The 26,217-nt window shown below is 39.2% G+C and overlaps 1 protein-coding gene across 3 annotated transcripts in view; it reads right to left on the bottom strand.

The window, feature by feature from the left end:
• SLC25A14 (solute carrier family 25 member 14) overlaps nucleotides 1-21,140 on the bottom strand; it is a 29,808-nt gene extending 8,668 nt beyond the window's left edge. Inside the window, exons 1-8 of one of the 3 annotated variants that reach the window (XM_043571650.1) lie at nucleotides 20,867-20,981; nucleotides 20,490-20,736; nucleotides 15,415-15,508; nucleotides 13,276-13,423; nucleotides 10,328-10,422; nucleotides 8,704-8,789; nucleotides 4,775-4,870; nucleotides 274-398 (exon numbers count right to left, since the gene is read on the bottom strand). In XM_043571650.1, the coding sequence (XP_043427585.1) occupies nucleotides 274-398; nucleotides 4,775-4,870; nucleotides 8,704-8,789; nucleotides 10,328-10,422; nucleotides 13,276-13,423; nucleotides 15,415-15,508; nucleotides 20,490-20,564 (719 nt within the window). In that variant the 5' untranslated portion in view covers nucleotides 20,565-20,736; nucleotides 20,867-20,981. Of the gene's footprint in view, nucleotides 1-273; nucleotides 399-4,774; nucleotides 4,871-8,703; nucleotides 8,790-10,327; nucleotides 10,423-13,275; nucleotides 13,424-15,414; nucleotides 15,509-20,489; nucleotides 20,737-20,866 lie in introns of all 3 variants that reach the window. The other 2 variants (XM_043571651.1, XM_043571649.1) reach the window with 2 other exon arrangements.
• Between the last annotated feature and the right edge of the window lie 5,077 nt (nucleotides 21,141-26,217).

Here is a 26,217-nt window from a genome sequence, read left to right as displayed (position 1 = left end):
TCCTAGACATATGATAGGCTGTTGTATTAGACACTGCTACCAAGTACAGTGGTAGTACAGTATCTACAGTATCTACCCACAGTACAGTATCTACCCACAGCATCTAGGATCTCTGTACAAGTATTAGAAGGCTTGAAGTTCTGGACATAAGACAGAGAGGAGTATCTAGACCATCTGTACCCATTATTGATTCTACATGAGGACCTCAGTGAAAGATGCTTTTTGTGCTTAAAATAATGGAAATATGGAATAAGCACAGCCTATAATACTTACACAAAGTGAGTTAAAATTGTGTCTCCCATCACCCCTGACAATATTAAGTGCTTCTTTGTAATATCATAGACTGGTAACTCCACGCCCACAACAATGGCAGCCCGCTGAGCAGTTGGGACAACACCCTGAAATATGTAAGTGATATTACACACCAAAGAAATACACAGGTTAGTGACATAAATTGTAAAAAAAAGTGAACAAGGGGCACCTGGGTGGCTCAGTCTGTTAAGTGTCCAACTCTTGATTTAGGCTCAGGTCATGATCTCATGAATTGGATTGTGAGATCAAGCCCCACGTTCAGCTCTGTGCAGACAGTGCAGAGCTTGCTTGGGAGTCCCTCTCTCTCTGTCCCTCCCATGTGCACATTCTCTCTCTCTCAAAATAAACATTAAAATATGAGAGAGAAGCACCTAGATGGCTCAGTCACTAGGTATCTGACTTCGGCTCAGGTCATGATCTCGTGGTTCGTGAGTTTGAGCTCCACATTGGGTGAGCTCACGCCCCGCTTCGGGTGAGCTCACACCCCGCTTCGGGTGAGCACGAGCCCCATTCCAGGTGAGCCCTTCTCTCTCTCTGTCTCTCTCTACCCCCCCACTCTGCCCCTTGTGGGATTCTCTCTCTCTGCCTCTCGCTCACTTGAGCCCCCTCTCTCTCAAAAAAAGTATGATTTAAAAAACAAATAAATAAAAATAAAACAGAACAAAACAGGTTGGGAGTTGCAAAGTGACATAAAAATCCAAGTCTGGGGGCACCTGGGTGGCTCAGTCAGTTAAGTGTCCGACTTCGGCTCAAGTTCATGATCTCAAGGTTCCTGAGTTCGAGCCCTGCACTGGGCTCTCTGCTGTCAGCGCAGAACTCACTTTGGATCCTCAGGCTCCCTCCCTCTCTGCCTCTCCCCAGTTCTCATGCATACATGCTCGCTCTCTCTTTCAAAAATAAACAAACATTAAAAAAATAAAATAGGGACTCCTGGGCGGCTCAGTCAGTTGAGCATCCAACTTCGGTTTAGGTCATGATCTTGCAGTTCGTGAGTTTCAGCCCCACATGGGGCTCGCAGCTGTCAATGTGGAGCCTGTTTCTGATCATCTGTCCCTCTCTGCCCCTCCCTTGCTCATACTCTCTCTCAAAAATAAACATTTAAAAAAAATAAAATGTCATTTACATTTGAAAATAACATACCACGGGGACAAGTGCTTTCTGGGATACCTGTTATAAACTGCTCATTTATAAATTCCCAAATTCAACTCATAAAGTGGAAGTGACGTAGCTGTGCTATCATCAGAAGATGTCTAATTCTGCTGGTCGGGCTGGCTGGCCCAACAGTGCCTTCCTCTCGGACACTTCCACCTGCTCAACAGTGTTAGAAGATGATCTTCAGAGAAGACTACCTTGCTGAACAGTAACGCCCCAAATTGGAGCCCATGGGCCAAATTCAGGCAACAGACATGTTGTGTGTGGCCTACACAGTGTTTCTAGAAGGCCGAATTAGCTGTCAGTGTATAAAAAACAGGACACTTCCCATAGGAATGCAGATTTTCAGCTTCTCTTGAAATCCCAAACACTTTGGCCACACTGGACTCCCATCATGCAAGACAACAATGAATAGGGTCCACACTGCTTTCCAGTTCACCAGGGTCCCCATCACTCTCTACCATGTCTCCAACTCTGACTTTCACTTGTGCTGTTATTTCTTACAATGAAGTTAGAAAATAAAATGTTTCGGGGCGCCTGGGTGGCGCAGTCGGTTAAGCGTCCGACTTCAGCCAGGTCACGATCTCGCGGTCTATGAGTTCGAGCCCCGCGTCAGGCTCTGGGCTGATGGCTCAGAGCCTGGAGCCTGTTTCCGATTCTGTGTCTCCCTCTCTCTGCCCCTCCCCCATTCATGCTCTGTCTTTCTCTGTCCCCAAAATAAATAAACGTTGGAAAAAAAAAATTTTTTAAAAAAGAAAAAAGAAAAGAAAATGTTTCCAGTACTTATGTGACAATTAAAGCAGGAAAATAAAACAATGACAAAGGAGACCATGTGTTTGAAGAAAAATGTAAACCTATTTCCGTGTTGAAATGAAAAAATATTCCTGTATTTTTTTTAAGTTTATTTTGAGAGAGACAAAGAGCGTGTGAGTGGGGGAGGGATAGAGTGAGGGGGACAGAGGATCCAAAGCAGGCTCTGTGCTGACAGCAGAGAGCCTGATGCAGGGCTCAAACTCACGAACCTCAAGATCATGACCTGAGCTGAAGTCAGATGCTTAACCAACTGAGCCACCCAGGCACCCCTATTCCTATATTTTAATATGCAAATAAGACACGTCTGTGTCAAAAGAGTACATAACACAATGTATTTCACTTCTTTATCTTATATGCCTGGACGATTTAAGCAGCCTGGATCATGAAAGTAGCTATGTTCCATTCCTCAAAACATTAAACATAGAATTACCATGTGATCCAGCAATCTCGCTTCTGGGTATACACACAAAAGAACTGAAATCAGAGTCTTAAAGAGATATTTTCACACCCATATTCAGAGTAGCATTATTCACAAAAGCCAAGATACAGAAACAACTTAAATGCCCATTAACAGATGAACAGATAAATAAAATGTGGTATATAGATACAATGGAGTATTGTTCAGCCTTAAAAAGGAAGGATATTCTGACAAGTGACAACATGAGTGAACGTGGAACAAATTATGCTAAGTAAAATAAGCCAGTAACAAAACACAAATACTGTATGATTCCACTTACATGAGGTATCCAGAATAGTCAAATTCATAAGAGACAGATAGAAGGATGGTCACCAGGGGGAGGGGAAAATGGGGAGTTGTTTAATGGGTACAGAGTTTCAGTTTTGCAAGAAAAAAGAAATCTAGAGACTAACTGTACAACAATGTAAATGTACTTATCACTACTGAACTGTACATTTAAAAATGTTTAAGATGCTAAGTTTTATGTTACGTGTATTTTACCACAATTAAAATTTTTAACTAAAAATAAAGTAGCTATGTTTTGACAAAAACTCCCTATTGTGATTCCTGCTTTGTCTTTCCCTTAGCATTAGTTTGTGAAAATATCTAGTTAGGTCCATTTTCTGGTTTTAAATTAGACTAATCAAGAAAGTGCACCCTGTTATCAAAAAGCAAACCTCAAGGATCATTAATGGATGCTAAGACCATTAAGTGAAAGGTTATTAAGTAACAGGATATATGCATGTTGCTAGAGTATCACCCTACAGGTTACCTGCTAATTACAAAGGGGGAAAAATTTTTATCTCTTACAATGGTGAGATCTGGTGGACATCATCTTACCAAATAATCAAACTTGGCATCATTAATTGTGGGACAAAGTAATATGTGCTTCTTGCTTTGATACAATATGAAATATACAGTGTAACCTATGAAGTTCTCTTACCAAAATGTTTAATGTGAATCTAATCAAGTCAACAAACCTAACTTCCAGTTTGAAGGAAATACAGGGGAAACATTCTATAAGAAAACTGGCCTGGTCTCATCAATAAGGAAAATTTGAATACAGACTGGATGTTAGGTATTAAGGACTTGTTAATTTTCTTAGGTGTGATAATGATATCATTATTATGTATTATTATATAGGAGAATGTCCTTATTTCTTAGGAGATGCATAACGAACTATTTAGGAGAGTACCATGATGTCTGCAACTTCCTTTCAAATAAGTTAGCAAAAAAAAAAAAAAAAAAAAAAAGAATGTGTGTGTATGTTTATCTGTGTACACACATATAAACAGATAAAGCATATATGGCCAGATGTTAACAGTCATTTAATCTGGGTATATAAGGTGTTCACTGTTCTGTTCTTTCAACTTTTCTGTATGTTTAAAATTTTTATAGGAAGTTGGGGAAAAATATGAAGGAAGAAAAAAAACACAAAGCTCTCTTCTTTAAGAGCCTATTTATTAATGGATTTCCCATTCTACTATCTGTGTATATTCTACAAGTAGTCTTATTAAGTGATTAAAATAAGATAAGTTATAGGAACAAAAACAAAAACAGGAGTAGATAGAAGACTGGAAGATTAAATGGCAAAATGTTAACAGTGATTATCTCTAGTTAATAATACTGGATTTTTTTCTTTTATAGATCTCAATATTTTTAGTACAATTTTTACTTTTTATAAGGTTAAGAAAAGCTGTTTTAGGTAATCAGAGACTATCACAAACATATAGTGCAGCGTTAGTACAAAACTGGCAAAAATATGTATTGAAGAATTAAATTCACTGTGAATTTAAACAAATCAAAATGACTATCTCAAGTAATGTCATTAACTTCTCTCACACAAACATCCCCAAACATTAAGCAGAAATAAAGAAACTGGTAAGTTTTGGTCCTTTCATAGGTGATAAGAAAGTTTCTTACCTTATGTTCTGGGTTACAAAAAATTAAACAGCGTAAGATGACAATTCATAATTTTATGGCTTCGTATAAGAAGTATTCTTTGCAAATTTATAGGAAAGGTGCATAAAGAGTACTTACCCTCCACAGACCCCTGGCACCTTCTTGTTGGTATATATCGATGAAGCTGCCAATCATGCTGCCTTGGAACAGACTTCCTTGAGCCTGCATTCGAATCTAAAGTAAGAAGGGGTGAACATTTTGTTTTAACAGAGACCAAAATGAGAGGTTTCACTCATTTAAAATTAAGAAAACAGTATTTGGGAATTCTCAGAAATGTTACCCTGCTATTCTGATAAAATTAATGACAAACTACATATTTTAGAAGTGTAATTTGTGTAAAAGTATGTCTTATAAAAATGATTTGCATCAGGGGTGCCTGGGTGGCTCAGTTGGTTAAGTGTCAGACTTCAGCTCAGGTCATGATCTTGCGGTTTGTGAGTTCCAGCCCTGTGTTGGGCTCTGTGCTAACAGCTCAGAGCCTGGAACCTACTTCAGATTCTGTGTCTCCCCCTCTCTCTGTCCCTCCCATGCTCATGCTCTGTCTCTCAATAATAAATAAATGTTAAAAAATTTTTTTAATTAAAAAAATGATTTTCATTAGCCTCACGTTCCTTATACTAAGTCAATCAATTCTAGAGCTGGAAGAAATTTTGGGAAAAAGAGAACAAGTACTCAGTGAGGGTAGAAAATAATTCTTCTAAAATGTGATTAGTTGGGGCAACTGGGTAGCTCAGTCGGTTAAGCGTCCAACTTTGGCTCAGGTCATTATCTCACCATTCGTGAGTTCAAGACCTGCATTGAGCTCTGTGCTGACAGTACGGAGCCTGCTTTGGATTCTGTCTCCCTCTCTCTCTGCTCCATCCCAGCTTGCATGCACTCTCTCTCTCTCAAAAATAAACAAAAATTAAAAATTAAAAAAAAAAGCCACATGAAAGATTTGGTACAATTCCCCCCGTGACTGCACACATAGAATCATAGCAGCCAGTCGTTAAATACTAGTGGCCCAAATGTGGGCCTGATTTTCAGGATGCAGAACTCTAGGTGTCAATAAATGTCTTTGAGGGGCGCCTGGGTGGCGCAGTCGGTTAAGCGTCCGACTTCAGCCAGGTCACGATCTCGCGGTCCGTGAGTTCGAACCCCGCGTCAGGCTCTGGGCTGATGGCTCAGAGCCTGGAGCCAGTTTCCGATTCTGTGTCTCCCTCTCTCTCTGCCCCTCCCCCGTTCATGCTCTGTCTCTCTGTGTCCCCCAAAAAATAAATAAACATTGAAAAAAAAATTTTTTTAATAAAATAAAATAAATGTCTTTGGTAAATCAGGAGACAACAGCATGTTTTTACGTGGAAAGTCAACTGCTACTACTAAGAGTTTTGAGATAAAAACCTAAACTCAGTTAAATCGGAATAGAAACTATTACAAAGATAAATTTAAAAAACTACAAATATCCTATGGTAAGTAGGAGACTTCTTTAAGGAGGTAATTTCTGAGCAGGGCTGGGACTAGGGTGAAGCAAGTAGGAGACTTCTTTAAGGAAGTGATTCCTGAGCAGGGCTGGGACGAGGGTGAGGCAAGTATGGCACTTTCCTCCGGAACCAAATGTAGGAGGGGGACTCAAAAAAACCTCAGTAATCCAAATAATAATTCAATATTTTAAGACATGAAAATGAATGCAGAAAACCCCACAATGAACCAAATATCAAAAATTTAACTAAAGACAGAATCCAACAGGATGAGATTAGGGTGAGGAGGTGAGATGAATTATACAAAATATTGATACTTTATTCATCGTGAATAATTTGCATTCATTTTAATTTTTGAAAAATATTGCATAAAAATGTTATCTCTCGGGGCGCCTGGGTGGCTCAGTTGGTTAAGTGTCCAACTTCAGCTCAGGTCATGATCTCATGGTTCATGAGTTCGAGCCCCACATCAGGCTCTGTGCTGACAGCTCAGAGCCTGGAGCCTGCTTCAGATTCTGTGTCTCCCTCTCTCTCTGCCCCTCCCTGGCTTGAGCTCCTCTCAAAATAAAAAACATTAAAAAAATTTTTTTTAATGTTATCTCTCTTGATTACTGAGGTGGTTTTCTTTTGTGCCCCCTTCCATTTTGCATCCACAAGGAGCACCTCATTTGTCTCATCCTAGTCCTGGCCCTGTTCCTGAGCAGTCCTGAAGGATAAATTCATGAGAAAAGGGGTAAAAGGCATTACAGTCAGAGAGCTATATATACAAAGGCAAGGAAGCAACACATAGATCAAAGAAAGAGCTGTTCAAGGATATAGGCAAGAACTGAACAACCCAATTATGATTATAGATCCTATATTGGTACCATCACAGTCTAAGTTTGTGACTCACCCCACCCCCAGCGCCTTCAGCCCTACCCAGGTATAAGAAAGGAAAAGGAAGATTATAGCATGGGTCAATGGTTGTAATTGTACCAGGCAGGTCAAAGGGACAGGAAATTGAAGTGAATCACTTAGGTGATTAAATCTAGGATCCACATGGATAAGAAAGGAAGCTTTAGGGAGTTAAGTATTATTGTTCTTGAAAAGGTCAAGTGTAATTATATTGCAAATATTTTAGAGTTTTAGGATACAATCAGTTCTCTTCACAAATACTTACTCTTCAAATCAAAAGTTATAAAAATTCTGTATATATTACTCTCAATTTAACCTAGAAAGTTCATTTCATATCTTTTCTCCATCAACCATCACTGGTTTCTTTCTTGTGTGCGGTTTTTCATGTCACTCTCTTGGTTCTCAAAACTCTCTGAATTGCAATAGATCTCTCCTTCACTAACCTAACCACCTATGGTTTCAAATAAATAAAGCATATGTCCTCTTTTTTCTCATATTCCCTCTAAAATAACTCTCAAAAACTTGTGACCCTCTCACACATTATAATCATATATTTAGTGCTTTTAATTAATCCTAAGTTTAAATAAGTTAGTAACTATGTAGAAACTGTTTACCATTTTATGAGATAAAATAAGATGATGATTAATATTATAAAATGAATGTTTCATCCTGTCTTTTGATAAAATCTGAAAGAAATCCAATTATATTTTTAAAAATCAATACCACTAACCTATACTGTTCGAGTTTTGTATTCAGAATATCCCAACACAAACCAAAATATACCATTTAAAAGCCAAATCTCATCCTTAATGGAAATATAGGTAAGACAAGAAAAGACAGATGCATTATAGACTAAGGTACGTCAATTAGCTATTAAAGGAGTCTTCTCCAAAAACTATATTTTGATGTATCCCTTTGTTTGGTACCCCAGGTTACACCACTGGTCAATATACCATACTGAGATTTAAAATGGGTTGGGAGTATGCCTTTCTTTTGTAAGGTGGGAAAAGAACTATTAAAAATGAAAACACATGGGGCGCCTGGGTGGCGCAGTCGGTTAAGCGTCCGACTTCAGCCAGGTCACAATCTCGCGGTCTGTGAGTTCGAGCCCCGCGTCAGGCTCTGGGCTGATGGCTCAGAGCCTGGAGCCTGCTTCCGATTCTGTGTCTCCCTCTCTCTCTGCCCCTCCCCCGTTCATGCTCTGTCTCTCTCTGTCCCAAAAATAAATAAACGTTGAAAAAAAAAAATGAAAACACAAGTTCTTTCTCAGATCAATTTTAGGAGAATATAAATGGAAATGAGGTATCTGAAAACTGATTCCCTTAAAATTACATAGTCCTTGGAAAGAATCTTATACAGCTCTGCATACTCTAAAGACCAAAGGATCAATGCATATCATAATAAATTGACTATTATTTACTGAGCATCTACAATCTACCAAGTGTGATAGGCAGTCTACACATATTATCTCTAATCCTAAACAAACCTATGCAATAGGTACTAAATTATCTTCATTTTACAAATGAGGAAACTAAGGCTTAACACAGTTAAGTGATTTGCCAAAGGTTTTACAGCTGGCAAGTGGAGATCTGACTCAAAGTTCATGCTCTTTTCACATCACATTGCATACATCCAATGCTACCAGACCTCTCTTACCTTTAGTACATCAGTGGGGTTGGCTATAGCGGAAGATATCACTCCTGACACTACCCCACAGATCATATTAATTAGAAGAGTTTCATCTGTAAAAAGGAAAAAAAATTCTGCTTGTATTAAGTACTAGTTTCTGAGAATAAAGTACTGATCTTTCAGAGAAAGGGAACCCTGGGCAGAGAATTGACTGTGAGAAATGAACCACAAAGCTTATGAAAATTAAAAAAAAAAAAAAAACTCAAATATTTCTAGATCCCATATCATCACTGAAACATAAAAATTATAAAACATAAATCACTATTTTTTAAAGGTAGTTCTAAAGGACACTAGCACATGTCCTATTATTCTGTATAGAGCAACTGGCAATAACCCACATAAATTCAGAATATGGTATTTCTTCCTCAATCATTTCAAACACCTAAAAAAATTTTTTAAGTATTTTTCTGGAGAATCATCAACTCTAAAGACGTAGCAACAGAATTTTAAAAGGTAGGGGCGCCTGGGTGGCGCAGTCGGTTAAGCGTCCGACTTCAGCCAGGTCACGATCTCGCGGTCCGGGAGTTCGAGCCCCGCGTCAGGCTCTGGGCTGATGGCTCAGAGCCTGGAGCCTGTTTCTGATTCTGTGTCTCCCTCTCTCTCTGCCCCTCCCCCGTTCATGCTCTGTCTCTCTCTGTCCCAAAAATAAATAAACGTTGAAAAAAAAATTTAAAAAAAAAAAAGAATTTTAAAAGGTAAAAGCTTACGGGTAACAGAAAAAAATTACTTAAATATTAATTTTGACTGGCCTTGATATCTACTGGTCTCTATTTACAGGTTTCTGTAGTTCAAATGTGAAAAACTAGTCATTTGAAATTAAATCCACTCAGCCAAAAAAAAAAAAGAAAAAGAAAAAGAAGAAGAAACAGCATAATATTCTAAAATGAAAATTCCATCTTCACCATGCCTTCTTACCATGGAGAGCCTACAAACAGAAACTAGGTAAACCCAAGTGAAGCATCTGTGAAAGGAAATTATTTTAGGAAGTAAATCCTTCAGAATCCTCAAAGAAGAGGCTCCAGAAAAAGTCAATTTAGGACAATCAAGTAACTCAAAGGACATTACTAATCAAAAGGCTCTCCAGCTATCCACAACCACGCAACAGCCCTGTGGTAAAATAACCATTTAGTACAATATCAGGCTAGAAATGCTACAGCAACAATAATAGAGACATAGGATAATGCTGAATGTGGGTAAGGTGGTCATAGGTACAACAGAATCTAGAATAGTCTAAAATTACTCCATCTAACAAAAGCTTATCAAAATTGGCAGCTACAGAACTGCTTATAGTTGAAGTCTTTTTGGCAATGAAGATAGCATTAATTTTCTGGACAAACTTGTCCATGTTCCCTCTGTGATGACCAGAAGCCTTCTTTTTTCTTTGATAGAAAAAGGGACAAACTTAAAGAGCAGGTCCTTCTAACTCATAGATCACTCCTGCAAGGATTAATCCCAAGTCAGTATGAACTCGCTTTGTCCTTGCAATGACTGTCATCCACTCTCAAGCATCCTATGATGAATGCTTCTTAGTAAGCATGATTTTGATAATCCCTCTGAGTATCACCCTAAAAGAGAAGAAGTCTATACTGACCTTCTAGACGTTCTACAAATAATCTCTTCAAGCTTTGGTAAATGCCAATTTTGATGGTGCCATATGATGCCTGTCTTAGCAAAGCAGGAGCAATTCTGCCAAAAAAAGAAAGAAAAAGTCAATTATACTCAATGTGCACTTGCAGATTAAACACATCTAGATAGTCTACTCATTTCCATTACTCACCTCATTCCACCCAACTACTTCAGAATATGCATTTATTCAAGCATAGTGGAACATTCACCAAGAGACAGCACATTTGGATCATAAAACAAAACTCAACTATTTTTTTTTAATTTTTTTTTCAACGTTTTTTATTTATTTTTGGGACAGAGAGAGACAGAGCATGAACGGGGGAGGGGAAGAGAGAGAGGGAGACACAGAATCAGAAACAGGCTCCAGGCTCTGAGCCATCAGCCCAGAGCCCGACACGGGGCTCGAACTCACGGACCGCGAGATCGTGACCTGGCTGAAGTCGGACGCTTAACCGACTGCGCCACCCAGGCGCCCCTCAACTATTTTTTTTTAAGTTTATTCATTTATTTAGAGAGTGAGCGAGTACAGGGGAGAGGCAGAGAGAGAGGGAGAGAGAGAATCCCAAGTAGGCTCCATGCTGTCAGCACAGAGCTCGACACAGGGCTTGAACCCACAAACCATGAGATCATGACCTGAGCCAAAATTAAGAGTCAGACACCTAACCGACTGAGCCACCCAGGCACCCCAAAACTCAACAAGTTTAAAAGAATTGAAGTCATATAGAGTACGTTCTCTGACTATAATGGAATCAAACTAGAAATCAGTAAGGAAAATCCTCAAACACTTGGAAATCAAACATCACATTTCTAAATAATCCATGGTTCACAAGAAGTCTCAAAGAAAATTTTTAAAATACATAGAACTAAATGAAAATGAAAATTGAACCTGTTAAAATACATAGGGCACAGCCAAAGCAATGCTCAGAGGGAAATTTACGTCACGAAATGCTTACATTAGAAAGGAGGGAAATCCCAAATCAACATAAGTTCCTAACTCAAGAAACTAGAAAAAGAAGAGCAAAATAAACCCAAAGCAAGAAGAAGGGGAGGAAATAGTAAAGAACGTAAATTAATAAAACTGAAAACAAAAATAGAGAAAAATCCAGCTTTTTTGAAAAAAATCAATAAAATTGATAAACCTCTAGCAAGGTTCATAGTAATAAAAAGATGGAAGTCACCAATATCAGGAATGAAACAAGCAACAGCACTACAAATTCTGCAGCCATTAAAAGAATAAGGGAATACTACTATAAACGACTTTATGCTCATAAATTCAACAACTCAGAAGAAATGGACTAATTCCTCAAAAACTACAAACTACCAAAATTCAGAATGAAACAGATAAAAATATGGGAATCATTAAAAAAACATGAAATAGATCATTTGAATAGTCTCATAACAATTAAAACATTTTAATTCATAATTTAAAAGTTCCCAAAAAGGAAACCTCCAGGCCCAGACAATTTCAATGGGGGAATTCTACCAAACACCTAAAAAAATCAACACTAATCTTACATAATCTCTTCCAGAAAAAAGGAGAGGGAATACTTACCAATTCATTTTATGAGGCTAGTATTACCCCAATATCAAAACCAGACAAAAAGAGTACAAAAAGGAAAAACTACAGGAAAATATCTCTCATGAATTTAGATGCAAAAATCCTTAACAAAATATTAGCAAATTGAATCTAGCAATGTAGGAAAAGAAGTACACACCATTATTCACCTCATGGAGATTTTTAAAAAATCAACCTTACTTCCTAACAGCTGCACATATATCTTTCATCTATCAAGAAGATACTAGAGCCAAGATTTCACCATATTTAAGTTCTGCTTATAAACTGAAGACATTCTCACTCATACCCCCTTTGAGATTCTTCCAAGTTGCAGAACTATACTTTAGTAGTTATAAATAGAAAGACGACAGCAGCTTGGATGGTTAAGATTTTAAAAACGATGACTAAATATGCATATTTCTGACTTTACTGCTTGCTATTAGAAATAAATAATCTTGTGATTGTCCATGCTGATTAAAGAACAAGGTGAAACAGATGATCCATGATTCATTTGCTTCGAGATGTATTACTTGATTTTTTTCCCTAAGAAAATTGTCTTTCAAAATTAAGTCTAACATAGGTTAATAATAAAATTGATGTCCCTTCTCTGAGCAGTAAACTGGTAACCTAGATGCAGGAGTGGCCTAGGAAACTGGCAGCAGATACATGACAAAATGGACAATAAACCACAAACCTATAACTAATTAAAAATTGACAAAAAAAGATCAGTCTCCCTCTCTCACATTCTGCATTTTATGCTTAAACTACAGAATAGTATTTCTTTAAAGAGGAAAATTTTAAAAGAAGTATTTGGCAACTCAGGAAGAATACCACAGAAATATAAGCCATTAATTGGTGCTGCTATTCACAGGGGCTATTGATGACTCTCAGGAAAACAGGAGAAAGCCAATGCTGCAATGAGATATCCATTTTAAAATATATCACGCAAAGCCAGATGAACACAAAATCTAAAGCTCAAGACTTACAAGCAAGTGAAATAGAAACTTGCACAGGAATATTGAATTACAAGTTAGAATGGTGAATATGAAGGGCACACACTATCAGACCACTGAAATACATAGTTTCTTTAAAAAGTGTTTTGGGGCGCCTGGGTGGCTTAGTCAGTTAAGCGTCTGACTTAGGCTCAGGTCATGATCTTGCGGTTCGTGGGTCTGAGCCCCGCGTTGGGCTCTGTGCTGACAGCTCAGAGCCTGGAGCCTGCTTCAAGTTCTGTTTCTCCCTCTCTCTGCCTTTCCCCTGCTCATGCTCTGTCTTTCTCTCTCAAAAATAAATAAACATCAGAAAATTTTTTTTGAAAGTGTTTCTATTCAAGAGGTAAAGAAAGAATCCAGTCTCACCCAGAATACAAAGCCAATACGCCTTCTTCTTTATAGATTCGGAACAAGGCATGAAACATTCCTCGGTATTTTATTTCTTTAAAACGGACATCAATGCTTTGGCCCTGAACTTGAAGGCGTGTTTTAGTCAGGTCCACAGGGAAAGTTCCTATGAAAGAACACACTGATTTATAAATTTCTCCAAAGACTCATGGTTAAATTTTGGCTGAATTTAAGCCAATGACAATTTGAAAACATAAGATGAAGTCCTTTTTATAACACATAGGGGATATCTCCACTAAGAGTACCACTTTCAGAAGAGTTGTATATGGTAAAGTGAAATATACTGTACTGTATCTAGGCAGTAGGATTTGGCCCACAGTATAGTTGAAACTGATATAATAAAATGCTTTAAGATGGTCCTAATATACTGCAAATACAAAACAATTTAAATGATGTTTTAATTTCATCTTTAACATAATACAGTTTGGCATTTGAATCTTCCTCTGCACCCCCCCCACCTTGACTCCCCACTTCTTCATAAATCTAATTTTTCACAAAGAATATGGGAAAGCATGGGGTTGCTGTTCCAGGTACTCTTATATACTATTATAAAGTTTTGTGAGTTTTTTTTCTTTTATCTGTTTACAAGAAACAAATAGTTCCCTAATATTATGAAAGATAACAGCAAAGTCCTACTTGGCCGACTCATCTTGGTTCTACGTTTAATTCTGGACTAATAACCAACATAGTGCCTGGGAAATGTCTTTAACCAAACTTCTTTAGTTACCTCCACACACAAAAGTGGTCATTACATTGACAAAATGTGTTGCAGGGAATATTTCGAAGTCTAAAGCTAACAAGGTGATTATGTAGCTCTGGTCACTTATGACTTTGGTATCATAACACCAGAGCATGTGCCAAGAAAGTCAACAAAGATTAATGGGTTGGGTCACTTACAAATAGCTTAGGAAAGAGAAAATTGGGAGATGAAAAAACACAATCTAAAAAATATTTCCAAATTAAAATCAAATAGAGAAGAATCCAGTTTGATCTTATTAATCAATTTTCTTCTAAAATGGGACAGAAAGGCGCCTGGGTGGCTCAGTCGGTTGGGCATCCGACTTCGGCTCAGGTCAGGATCTCGCGGTCCATGAGTTCAAGCCCCACGTCGGGCTCTGTGCTGACAGCTCAGAGCCTGGAGCCTGTTTCAGATTCTGTGTCTCCCTCTCTCTCTGACCTTCCCTCATCCATGCTCTGTCTCTCCCTGTCTCAAAAATGAATAAACATTAAAAAAAATTTTTTTTTAAATGGGACTGAGGTTTGAAAAAAGAAGTCTGGGGATGCCTGGGTGGCTCAGTCGGTTAAACAGCTGACTTTAGCTCAGGTCATGATCTCACAGTTCGTGAGTTCAAGCCCCCCACTGGCTTTGCACTGACAGTGCAGAGTCTGCTTCAGATTCTGTGTCTCCCTCTCTCTCTGCCCCACCCTCCACTCATGCTTGCTTTCTCTCTCTCTCAAAATAAATAATAAACTTTTAAAAAGAAAAGAAAAAAAGTCTGAATACTAAGAAAGTTATAAACAACTTAGCATAAAGGAAAGACCATTAGTACAAAAATATAGCAGAAACCCCTATATTGTTAAACTCCCTTTATCTTTTCATGTACATTACTTAAACCTAGAGCAAATTAACAAATTATTAAACTATAAAAAAAATCTTCCTAAGTTTGACTTTTATTATTAAAATTTTTTTTAACATTTATTTATTTTTGAGCAACAGAGACAGAGCACAAGTCGGGGAGGGGCAGAGAGGGAGGGAGACAGAATCTGAAGCAGGCTTCAGGCTCTGAGCTGTCAGCACAGAGCCTGATGCGGGGCTCAGACCCACGAACTGCGGGATCATGACCTGAGCCAAAGTCGGATGCTTAACCAACTGAGCCACCTAGGCACCCCCTAAGTTTGACTTTCTTAACCTCACTCACCATACCATTAGTAGTACTTTTCTAGAAAATATTACTCGATGGCTTAGAGACAATAGTTTTTAAAACAAAGAGAGTGAGCTTCTTTTCACTTTTTCTCTAATTTTCCCCAAAAATAACTGTCACCATAAGCTACCATCTATACCATAAGAAGCAGATTTGTCAGTTTTCACATTCTTACCAAACTCAGCAACGATAGAGGCAAGGCCGCCATATACAAAGGGTTTCCAATTCAGACCAGACATCTCATGGCTTACAGTGGCACTTTTCTGGGGCTAAAAATAAACACAAATCAGAACAAGGCACAAGAGTGAGGAGCATTTGTTAGTGTTTGATCACATTATTTATATCAACAAAATTAGTAAATGAAGCAGATGTAGAGGAAAAACCCTACCAAGTGGAATGAAACAAAATGGGGGATCCTGTTTTATGTACTGGATGATCATGAATGTGTTCTTTACTGCCACTCTGTACGGGTAGGCGTGCAATTCCCTCAAAGATCAACTTGTGCCCTTCTTTCTCTAGTTTCTTTAATGTTATCCATAGCCCCACCCAAAGAAGAGGTTTCAGTCCATCCAGCACAACCAACTTAGACATTCAACTAGACAATTACAAGTGAAGGAACTTGGAGTTCAAATTATATAGGCTGAGGCATCTCATAAAAGCAGTTCATGGTATTCAGTTATCTTGATTCAGGTGCAAAGCAAAGGCTGACACCACTACCCTCTCATATTCTTAGCCCTCTCATCTCTCCACTAAACTGCAGGGTTTTAATTCATCTAGCTACTTCTAGCTATACACAGCTTCTCCCCACAAAGCCCAAGCTGAGCTAAGTATCTTTTCATCTTCTTCTGGTTCCCAGAGGAATGAAAATAATATAAATGATGTCTCTCTTCTCCCTGACATTTAACTTACATTCATCTAGTGACTCTTTTTCCTTGGTCTTTTTAAAGCACATACATACAAATAATGTTTTTCTTTGATGTTCTGACTTTTTAACAATGTATTCTACTCCCAGTCCCCTTGCCTTCTTCCCCATCCCACCCCCATTAGACCTGTCATCTTCAATCTTCTCATTTTTGTTTTTCCTATCACTCAACTATTTCTCTTGGATTCTTTTCCCCACAGTTCTGCCCTCTAGATCAGTGGTTTTCCAATTTTATGTGCACCAGGATGATCTAGAAGAGAGATTAAAACAGAGTGTTGGGCCACCCTCAGAATTTCTGATAGTGGTCTGGGTCCTGCCTGAGAATATGCAAGTTTTCGGATAATGCTGGTGCTTCCATCCTTTAAGAACTACTACTGTTCTATGCATTGCCTCCTAAATCCTGGTCCAGCTGGAAGTAATCTTTTAAGATGGACTCTCAGATTTCTTTTAAATGTTCCTTTTTCAGAACTTCACAGTACATATACTATTGAATTTCAAAAATATCTTCCAATGTTTTATGGTCAGGAATAAAGACTCTGAAGTAAGACTACCTAAGTTCAAACCCTGACACTACCACTTACTAGCTCTGTGACCAAGTTACTTAACCACTCTATGCCTGGGCTTTCTGAACTGTAAAATGGGGATAATTATAAATCCTATATTATAGGGTTGTTGTGAAAATTAAATGATATATGTAAAATACGTGAAAAAGTACCTGCCACCTAGTTCAACTTTTTTTAAGTTTATTGTTGCATGCTCTTCAGACTGAGCCAGCCAGGCGCCCTCTAGTTCAACTATTAGCTATTATCATTACTACATTTTGAAAAGTACTAAAATTTACATTTTAGCAGATATTACTTACTGCCCACCTCCCCCACAGCCCAATCTGAGGTTAGCACCATTGAGTCACAGTCTCTTTTTAGAGGAGACAAGGTTTTGCTTTATTTCCCCAGAAGGAAATCTCTGTAACTAAGCACAAATGAACAATTTCCCAAAAGAGGATAGCAAACATGCAGACAAATGTTTTAGTTAGAAGCCACAAATAATTATGGAATAATTATGGATTATGGAATAATAATTATGGAAATAATATTCCATAATTATGGAAACTTCCTTTCAAGCTTAGTGGGATCAGCCAGTCCATCTGATATACAGAGTCGGGAACAGATAGCTCTTTTGGAGGAAAATTATTGAAAGGAATTCTGGAAAACAAAGCAGGAATAGGCACTTCTAGTACCAGCTACAGTCTGAAATGAGTCTTGAGTACTAAATATTATCTTATTAACATTTTCAGTTATGCGCACATTTTATTACAATTAACAGTAACACACGACACACACAGCGAGAGGGGAAGCATGGAAAAGCAAGGACCATGACATATCCCCTCTCTTAGTTTGGTCAATGGAGAGGGCATTTTCCCCCCACAATTTAGAGATTTCCCAAAACAGTCAAGCATTTCAAATGGCTGCTATGCTTCTCTCCAAAGCTTTCTTTTTACAACTTCTTTCAATTCATCTCATTACAGAGAAAGCCTCTATCAGAACTTTATTACCTGCTACCCAGACTTTTAATAAGGAAGATGTGCTCAGGGAACAATAATAATAAGTCAGTTAAAGGCAGGGGGCAGAGCCATAGCAGGGAATAGAATCTCAAGTCAGTCGGCCCAGTGGTTCCTTAATGAAGTTTTTACAATTCTGAAATGAAATAAAGAAAATAAGGGCACCTAATACCTTTTTCTTCAGCCAAATGTATTTAATTTAAAGGACTATCTATTAGGAAATCCTGTTCTTCCTACTCCTGGAGCATTTTTTAAAATCACCTTTCTTGTATGAAATATAGTTGGTAGTTGACTTTGTTTAGTGCCTTTCTTAGCAAAATAAGACTGGCTACCTTAATTTATGTCTCCTCTCCACACTTTCATTTAAATATTATTGATCCATGAAATCCAAAATTCTGAGGACCACTGGCCAAATTTGACACTGCTACCACTGTCACCTCCCCACCCCCATCTGACAGTAAAATCCCTTTTCCTCCAATGTTAGGAAAGAATCTTGTTACAAAAAAGTACTTTATCATCTTTAGTTAGGTCTGATTTTAAACCTTCTTTCCTCGTACTGAGCCAAAAGTCTGCCTTCCTCTAGTTTTCACCCATTTGGGGAGGTAATATTAAACGAATGTATTCTTTTTCCCTACAGGGTCCTTCAAGTATTTAAAGACAGCTATCATGCCCTCCTATATCTTATCTTTCTCAGGGTAAATATCCACAATAGTTTTCATCACTCACTATATTATACTTCAATTACTACAGCTGAAAATGGCAGTCATTTTTGTGAGACCATATCACACTACTGAATCATTAAAATGTCACCTTAAAACCTTTAAGTCTGCATACATGTCATGTCACACCTATTCCACAGTTGTGCAATGTTTTTAGAACCTTCATTCACCCCCTTGTATATCTTAATTTCAGGCACACAGGATGAGGCTTATCTTCCAGTTGCTCCATGTTATTTTTCTCTTAACTAGCTAAGATCCCTGAAGGCAAACACCATGTCTCACAGTACTTTTCATAACCCTTAGAATAGCTTGCACAGAATTGGGTATACATCTATTAAATACTTGGTTGGTTCCCGTGTAATATCCTTTATCTATGTATGCAGTGTGTACGTAAAAGATTATGTGAGAACTTAGAAAGTTAACTTGCTGGACCAAAGCAATGCTACACTCTGTAAACAACATTTTGTTTTTGTTGATCGTCAGAGGTTCTCTGCCTAATTCTCCCCCGTTGATTTTGTTACAGAGAATTACTTGTGTAAAAGACCCCAAGCACACTAAAAATGATTTTTACTTGTGAGGGCTATCCCCAGATATGGGTAAAAGGAAACAAACCACATCTGAATTAAAACAGAAACCTTAAATATTCATCGCATAAAGAAGCCAATGAAAATATATTTAAAATGCAAACGTGTATACTGAAGTCTGACTAAGGAAAATCTGATAGCCTAGAGAGTGGAAGAAAGTCCTAGAATACAAGTTACATAGCCCTACATTACTCCAAAGATCTGGTCAGAAAAATCTTGAGTGTTTTTCTCACTTTCTCCTTTTAAAAAGAGTAGGCATTATAGATACTCAGACTTGGGAAGTAATAATGGAGAATGAAGCAAATATTTATTGAAAGCATACAAAATGCCCAAACCTGCAACATGCTATGAGTATAAACCTCATGTTAAAAAAAAAAAAAAACAAAAAAACAAAAAAACAAAACAAAACAAAAAAAAAAAACCAGAACACATGCTCTAACATCAGGACAGTATTTATCATTCAACCTATCTTTCCTGGACAATCAAGGAGATTGGGGTGGGGATAAAGTTGTATGAAATTGAGTACTTGCCTTTCAAGAGCTTATAGTCTGGTGGAAGAAATCAAAGTTTCTCATTAGAGAAAAAATTAAGTATTAAATTACATAGTACAAACTGTAAGAACAGAAGCATGGTAAAGGAGACAATCAGCATGGGCCTGAATAATTTGAAAGGCTTGTGGAGATGAGAGAATTTAAAATGGGCCTTGACAGAGTACAGGTAGAATCAGGATAGGTCTAGGTAAGGGAGGGGTGGAGGAGGAAAAGAGGATGAACAGAGACACAAACATGGTGGGGGGGGGGGGACACAGCATGTGGAGGCAGGTATCAGTATAGCTTGTTCTGAGAAGGAATAGTGCAACCTAACCTGAACAGAGAATTCTCTTAACAGATTGATACAATTATCAGACAACAAGTATGATAAAGAAACAGGCTGAAAGGCTTGAAACCAAAATGTGTGTTTGGCAGGGTGGGAGGGAGGCTGTAAGTTTTTGAACAGGGAAGGGACTTGGGGAAATCCACCACATTTTAGTTAGCCTACTCAGGCTGCCGCAAACAGTGGATTCCAAACAGGATAGGCAAGGAAACTAGCTTAGGATGTTGTGAAGTAAAGCAGACAAGATGCTTGTTGACAATGAGGTTAGAGATAAACTTCTAAAATGGAGACACAAAGGAACTTGATGATGTAGGGAATGAAGACAAAAGTTCACAATAACTCTAAGCATCCCTAGCCTGGAAAAAAAAAACAAGGAAACACTGACAGCAAGCTACAAACGTCCCTGCTGTTTGTTACCTTATCTGAGAAACTAATTCATGTTGAGAATAGCTGTCATCCCAATTAGTTAGCTGAACTGCATTTTAATAGATGCCTTCAATGCCTTGACCTCAAAGAGTGGCAGGGGGTAGAAACTGAAGGGGAGCATCTTTTAACAGCATCCCTCACACTAACACAATGGAGGTGTTTGCTTACTCCGCTTACAATCACGGCCGCCGTTGCAAACTTCACCCTTAGAAAAATTAGGATTATTCCAGGAAAGATACCCATTCACCCTCTGGGTAGCAGGATCTTGCCAGTTCCTCAGCTGTCAGAGCGAGTTCGTGGAGAGAAGGGAGGCGCCTGAAGAAGGCGGCCTCCCAAGGGGGTCGAGGAAGCAGGGTTCAATCGAAGAAGTAAAACCACCGATGCCAGAAGAGTGAAAGACAGGGAAGGGACTCGGCTGAGGGGAGAGAGAGATCAAAGGACCGTTAAGCCCCTCCCAGGCCGGGAACAAGGCCAGCCCGGCCCCGCGCGGCCTGGCGCGGCCCAGCCCCGCTCCCCAGCCTAGATGTCCAGGAGCTCCCCCTCACCTGCTCAGGCTCAGCGGACGACTGGGAAGCCGAGGCTCCCACAGTCGGAAGCGGCACCGCAACGCCAACCCGGAAGCATTGAAACCAACGGAAGTAACCAAGTTGTCGCCTCGGCAACGGTGGTGGCTCCGGCATTCCAACACCGCCTCCTCAAAGCCTAGAAAAGAAGGCGCAAAATGAGAGGCGGGAACTACAGAGGTCTAAGCGGGGGAGTCGAGCAGGCTGCGGGTGCAAAGGCTCAGAGAGGGCAACCTGACTTTTGGGATGTGTAGGGAGAAAGAAGGCGCGACAATTTGGCAGCTTCTGCAGTTCACGTGCTCTCCAGTTGGGGGCAGACATGTCGCCTCGTTCCCGCGTTACCAGGCAACTGGCGCGTACCAGGACTACGGGGGGGGGGGGTGCGGCGCGTACTAGGAGCAGGAAGGGGGGGGGTGGCGACGCGTATTGGACTAGGAAGGGGGGGCAAGAAGAGTGGGGCCAGCCAAACCTAAGGGACGCGAGGGGCCTGCAGACTGTAGTGAAGGGGTGGGGCAAGGCGCCTGCGCGCAAAGTACGAAAAAGGAGGGAAAGTTAGGGTGGCGGAGCAAAGGAGTTAAAAGTAGGAAAATGAGGGTAAGGAGTGAGCGGTATTTAATTAAGTGTCCGAAGTCGTTAAGAAAATAAAGACCAAGTAAGTAAATAAACCTCAGCACCGACTAGACGCCAGATATTAGCGACTGAGGACTCAGACTCAGGCCCTGTACTCAAAGCACACGATTGAGAAAAAGCAGATTGGAAACAGAAAGTGGGACCACAAAAAGTTAGAGTCTTGAGAGTATAAATGCTGACGGAGGAGTCCAAGCTAATCCGAACCTCACAACCAGCCAGAGAATGACGAGCGAGCTGGTTGACCAAGCCCACTGACCAGCTTCTGGCCCCCTGGTACCAGAAGGAATGGTTGCAAAGCACCCTGGGTAATCTGTTGGCCAATGGACTACTTTTGATTTTCAAACCTCACACGTGAACGTTCCGAAATCACGCGAGGATACGAAACAACAGGGCTTATGTGGTGAGTACAAGGAAAAGCGGGTAAATGCCAGGAACATCACATAAGTGATTGTTGAATTAACAATCACATAAGTGATTGTTCAATTAATCCTTGGAATACCTTTGTTGTGAAAGGACCTTTCTCATTTTAGTCAACACCTTGGTTTTTACCCCTATTAAAAAATTTCTTCGGGCAGCACACATAATACCACCCGACGTACAATGATTACCAAGCATGAGGCAAATAGCTTCATGTGCAGACAACTACTCAATGAGACAGGTACTATTATTTTCCCCTTTTGGTAGATGAGAAAACTGAGGTCTTAAGAAGTTACTAGAGTAACTTGGTAATGGCAGAGCTGGGATTCAAATTTGGGTCTGACTCAAGAGCCTAGGCTCTTAACGACCATGCTATACTGATTCAGCTTTAATAATTCCCTTGTTACTTTCAAAAACTTTCTTACTAAAAATAGATAATATAAAAACTATGTGCATGCATTACAAAATTTGAATTCCCTTCCATTTACATCTAAGCAAAGCACTCCCTTCCAGCCAAACAGGCTCATAGCTTAGAATCCCTATTCGGAAGAACTGTACTCTCTCCAATGATGTGAAGTCTATGTCTCCAGTGGGGACCTGGTCTTGTCCCTCACATCCAGGTCACCGAACCTTGTAGAATTTAGGCCCCCTCTGTGAGCAAATCACCCAATTTTTCTACAAGACAGCACTTTTGCCTCCTCAGCCACTGCTACCACCAGCTAATCTCACTGATCACCTAGATAAACCTGTTAAAAAGGAACTTTGTTTTCAAATGACTTTTTTTAAAAGTTCTACAATAGATGAATTTAAAATAGCATTTGTAGCACCATTATAAACACATACCACACTTTTATTTAACACATTTGCTATTTGATTGCTTAGTTTATTTTCAACATTTTTCTAAAACATACAAAAGATCTAATCCTCATTATCAAAGTTGGCTATTTTCCTTTTTAATTACCTTCCATTTGTAGTCTCTATCACACAGACCAGTATTTGATTATACTCTGTCTTGTGTTATGCCTGAATTCTGATATCTCCAAGAGATAAAGTATTGAAGAAGATAGAATACTGGAATCTTCAAGTTGGAAGGAGATTTAGAGGTTGCTTCTATAATATTCATTATGAACAGTTATTCAGTCTCTGTTAGAATACTTCCAGTGTAAGTATACATCACAAGTCAGCCATTATACTATTTTTATTCAATGACACAAGACAGTGAAAAGGCAAGGTACAATCTGGGAAAAGAGATTTTTAATCCATATGTCCTACAAAATCTCACATCCATTATAAATAAAGAACTCCTAAAACTCAGCAATAAAAACAGAGACACCTCAGGGCGATTGGGTGGCTCAGTCTGTTAAGCATCTGACTCTTGATTTCAGCTCAAATCATGATTCCAGGATTGTGGAATCAAGCCCCATGCCAGGCTCTGCACTGAGCGTGGAGCCTGCTTAAGATTCTCTCTCTCCCTCTGACCCTCTCCCCGACTCTTGAACATGTGCTCGGTCGCTCTCTCTCTCTCTAAAAAAAATTTTTTTAATAAAAAGAAACACAGGCAACTCAGTGTGTATATAGAATATCATTCAGTCATAGAAAAGAATGTGATCCTGCCATTTGTGACAATATGGATGTATCTAAAGGGTTTTGTGCTAAAACAAGTCAGACAAAGGCCAATACCATATGATTTCAATTATTTTTTTAAGTTTAGTTATTTATTTTAAGAGAGAGAGAGCAGGGAAGGGGCAGAAAGAGGGAGAGAGAATCACAAGCAGGCTCCGCAGAGACCAATGTGGGGCTCAAAACCACAAACCATGAGATCACGACCTGAGCCAAAATCAAGAGTCAAACGCTTAAACGACTGAGCCACCCAAGTGCCCCTGATTCTACTTATATGTGGAATCTAAAAAACAGGGGAGCATGGGTGGAACAGTCCATTAAGTGTCTGACTTCAGCTCAGGTCATGATCTCATGGTTCATGAATTCCAGCCCCAAGTTGGGCTCTGCGCTGACAGCTCGGAGCCTGGAGCCTGCTTCAGATTCTGTGTCTCCCTATCTCTCTGCCCTTCCTCGGCTTGTGTTCTCTCTCTCTCACACAAAAGCAAATAAGTAAGCATTAAAGAAAAAAAAGGAATCTGAAAAACAAACAAAAAAACCCAAAGAGTCATAAACACGGAGAACAAAACCGGTGGTTGCCAGAGGGGAGGGGGATGAGGGAATGGGCAAAATAGGTGAAAGGGATTAACAGGTACAAACTTCCAGTTATGAAATAAATTACTCACACAGATGAAAAGTACAGCATAGGAAATATAGTCAATAACATTGTAATAATGTTGTATAGTGACAGATGTAAGTACACTTACCATGCTGAGCAATGTGTAAACATATACAATTGTCGAATCACTGTTATACACTTGAAACTAATATAACATTGTATGTCAGTTCTACTCCAATAATTAAAATTTTTTTCAGGGCGCCTGGGTGGCTCAGTCGGCTAAGTGTCCGACTTCGGCTCAGGTCATGATCTCACGGTTCATGAGTTCAAGCCCCATGTGCTGTGCTGACAGCTCGGAACCCAGAGCCTGCTTCAGATTCTGTGTCTCCCTCTCTCTGCCCCTCCCCTGCTCATTCTCTCTCTCTCTGAGTAAACACTAAAAAAATAAATAATCTAAAATTTTTTTTCTTAAGTCTGCATACCCGTGAAAAAAAAGACAGGAAACTCAATTTTTTTAATGGGGAAAATACTTGAAACACACTTCATAAAAGAGTACACCCAAATGATCAATAAGCATATGAATAAGTGTTCAGTATTATTAGGCATATAGAAAATTAAAATTAAAATCACAATACAAACCCACCAACATGGCCAAAGTTAGAAGGACTGACAAGAAGGGGGTTGGTGGAAAGCATCTCAAATTCTTTTACACTGCTGGTGTAAGGTTGTATTAGTTTTCTATTGCTGCATAAAAAATACTGCCACAAATTTAGCAGCTTAAAACACCACACATTTATTGTCTTCTGGTTTCTGCAGATTAGGAATCCAGGCACATCTTAATGGGGTCCTGGGCTCTGGGTCTCACAAGGCTGCAATCAAGATGTTTTTATCTCAAGACTTGATTAGGAAAAAATTCACTTCCAAGCTCACTCAGGTTGTTGTGAAATTCACTTCCTTGCAGCTGTAGCACTGAGGGCTTCAGTTTCTTGCTCGATGTTGGCCAGAGGCCACTCTCTGCTCCTGAGGCTGTCCCAGTTTTCTGCAACATGGCCCTTTCCATGGGCAGTTCACAATATGGCCACTAGCTTCTTTCACATCAGCAGAACGAGAGCCTAAGATGAGGTTTTATCAACACAGAATTTAGCGGGACAATTATTTTCCGTGATGAAGTCTACACCTATTTTTCAAAATTACAATAGCTTCTTTTTCAGATTATAAAAAAGTACATAGTCATCATAAAACATTTAAACTGTACACAGAAGTGGAAAGAACGTAAAAAAATCACCCCAAAACCAAATACCCAAAGACTACTACTCTTAACAGTGTGGAGAGCCTCCTTCTAGCCCTCTCTTGGGACATACACACATACTTATGCTATCATTCTTGTGATGTGCATGTTTCTGTCCCATGCTCCTACAGGTTGGCCTTGTGCTGAAGTCAGTGTCTCTGCTACCTCTTACCTATGGTCCTCCCACATTTCCCCAATTTTAAAAGTTATGTATCTTTATAGAGGGAAAGGGAAAATATAAAAATCATAAACAAGAAGATAAAAATCCAAAAGAAGTAAAATAAAACGTAAACATCACCCCCACTACCCAGATAACACCATTAACATTTCTATGTGTTTCCTTCCAGTCCCCTCAACTACCCAGGTAACACCATTAACATTTCTATGTGTCTCCTTCCAGTCTCTCCATCTTTTACATAATTGTATATATACCTCATAAACCTTGTCTTACCTCCTGGCTTCTCACAAATCTCACTCCCTCACTCCTTCCCTTGCATCCTGGACAGCCAACCTCTCCATCCATTTATCCTTCCTAATAGCTTCATGTTCTTCCCAGGGTACCAAAACAAGAAAATCCTCTTCTAATCCTGTGTCACCCTCCAGATACTGCCCAATCACCTTCCATTCATAGCCCTTTAAAATTTTTAAACAATATTTTACTTAACCCAATATATCCAAAGTATCATTTTGGAACATAATCTGTATAAAAACTATTGAGATATTTCACAGTTTATTTATATACTAAGTTTTTGTGTATTTTACACTCACAGTTCATCTCAGTTC

This window comes from Prionailurus bengalensis, chromosome X (genome assembly GCF_016509475.1).
Source record: "Prionailurus bengalensis isolate Pbe53 chromosome X, Fcat_Pben_1.1_paternal_pri, whole genome shotgun sequence".
Taxonomy (NCBI): Eukaryota; Metazoa; Chordata; class Mammalia; order Carnivora; family Felidae; genus Prionailurus; species Prionailurus bengalensis.
The sequence above is the reverse complement of the archived record's forward strand: the minus strand, read 5'-3'. Positions and strand labels throughout refer to the sequence as shown.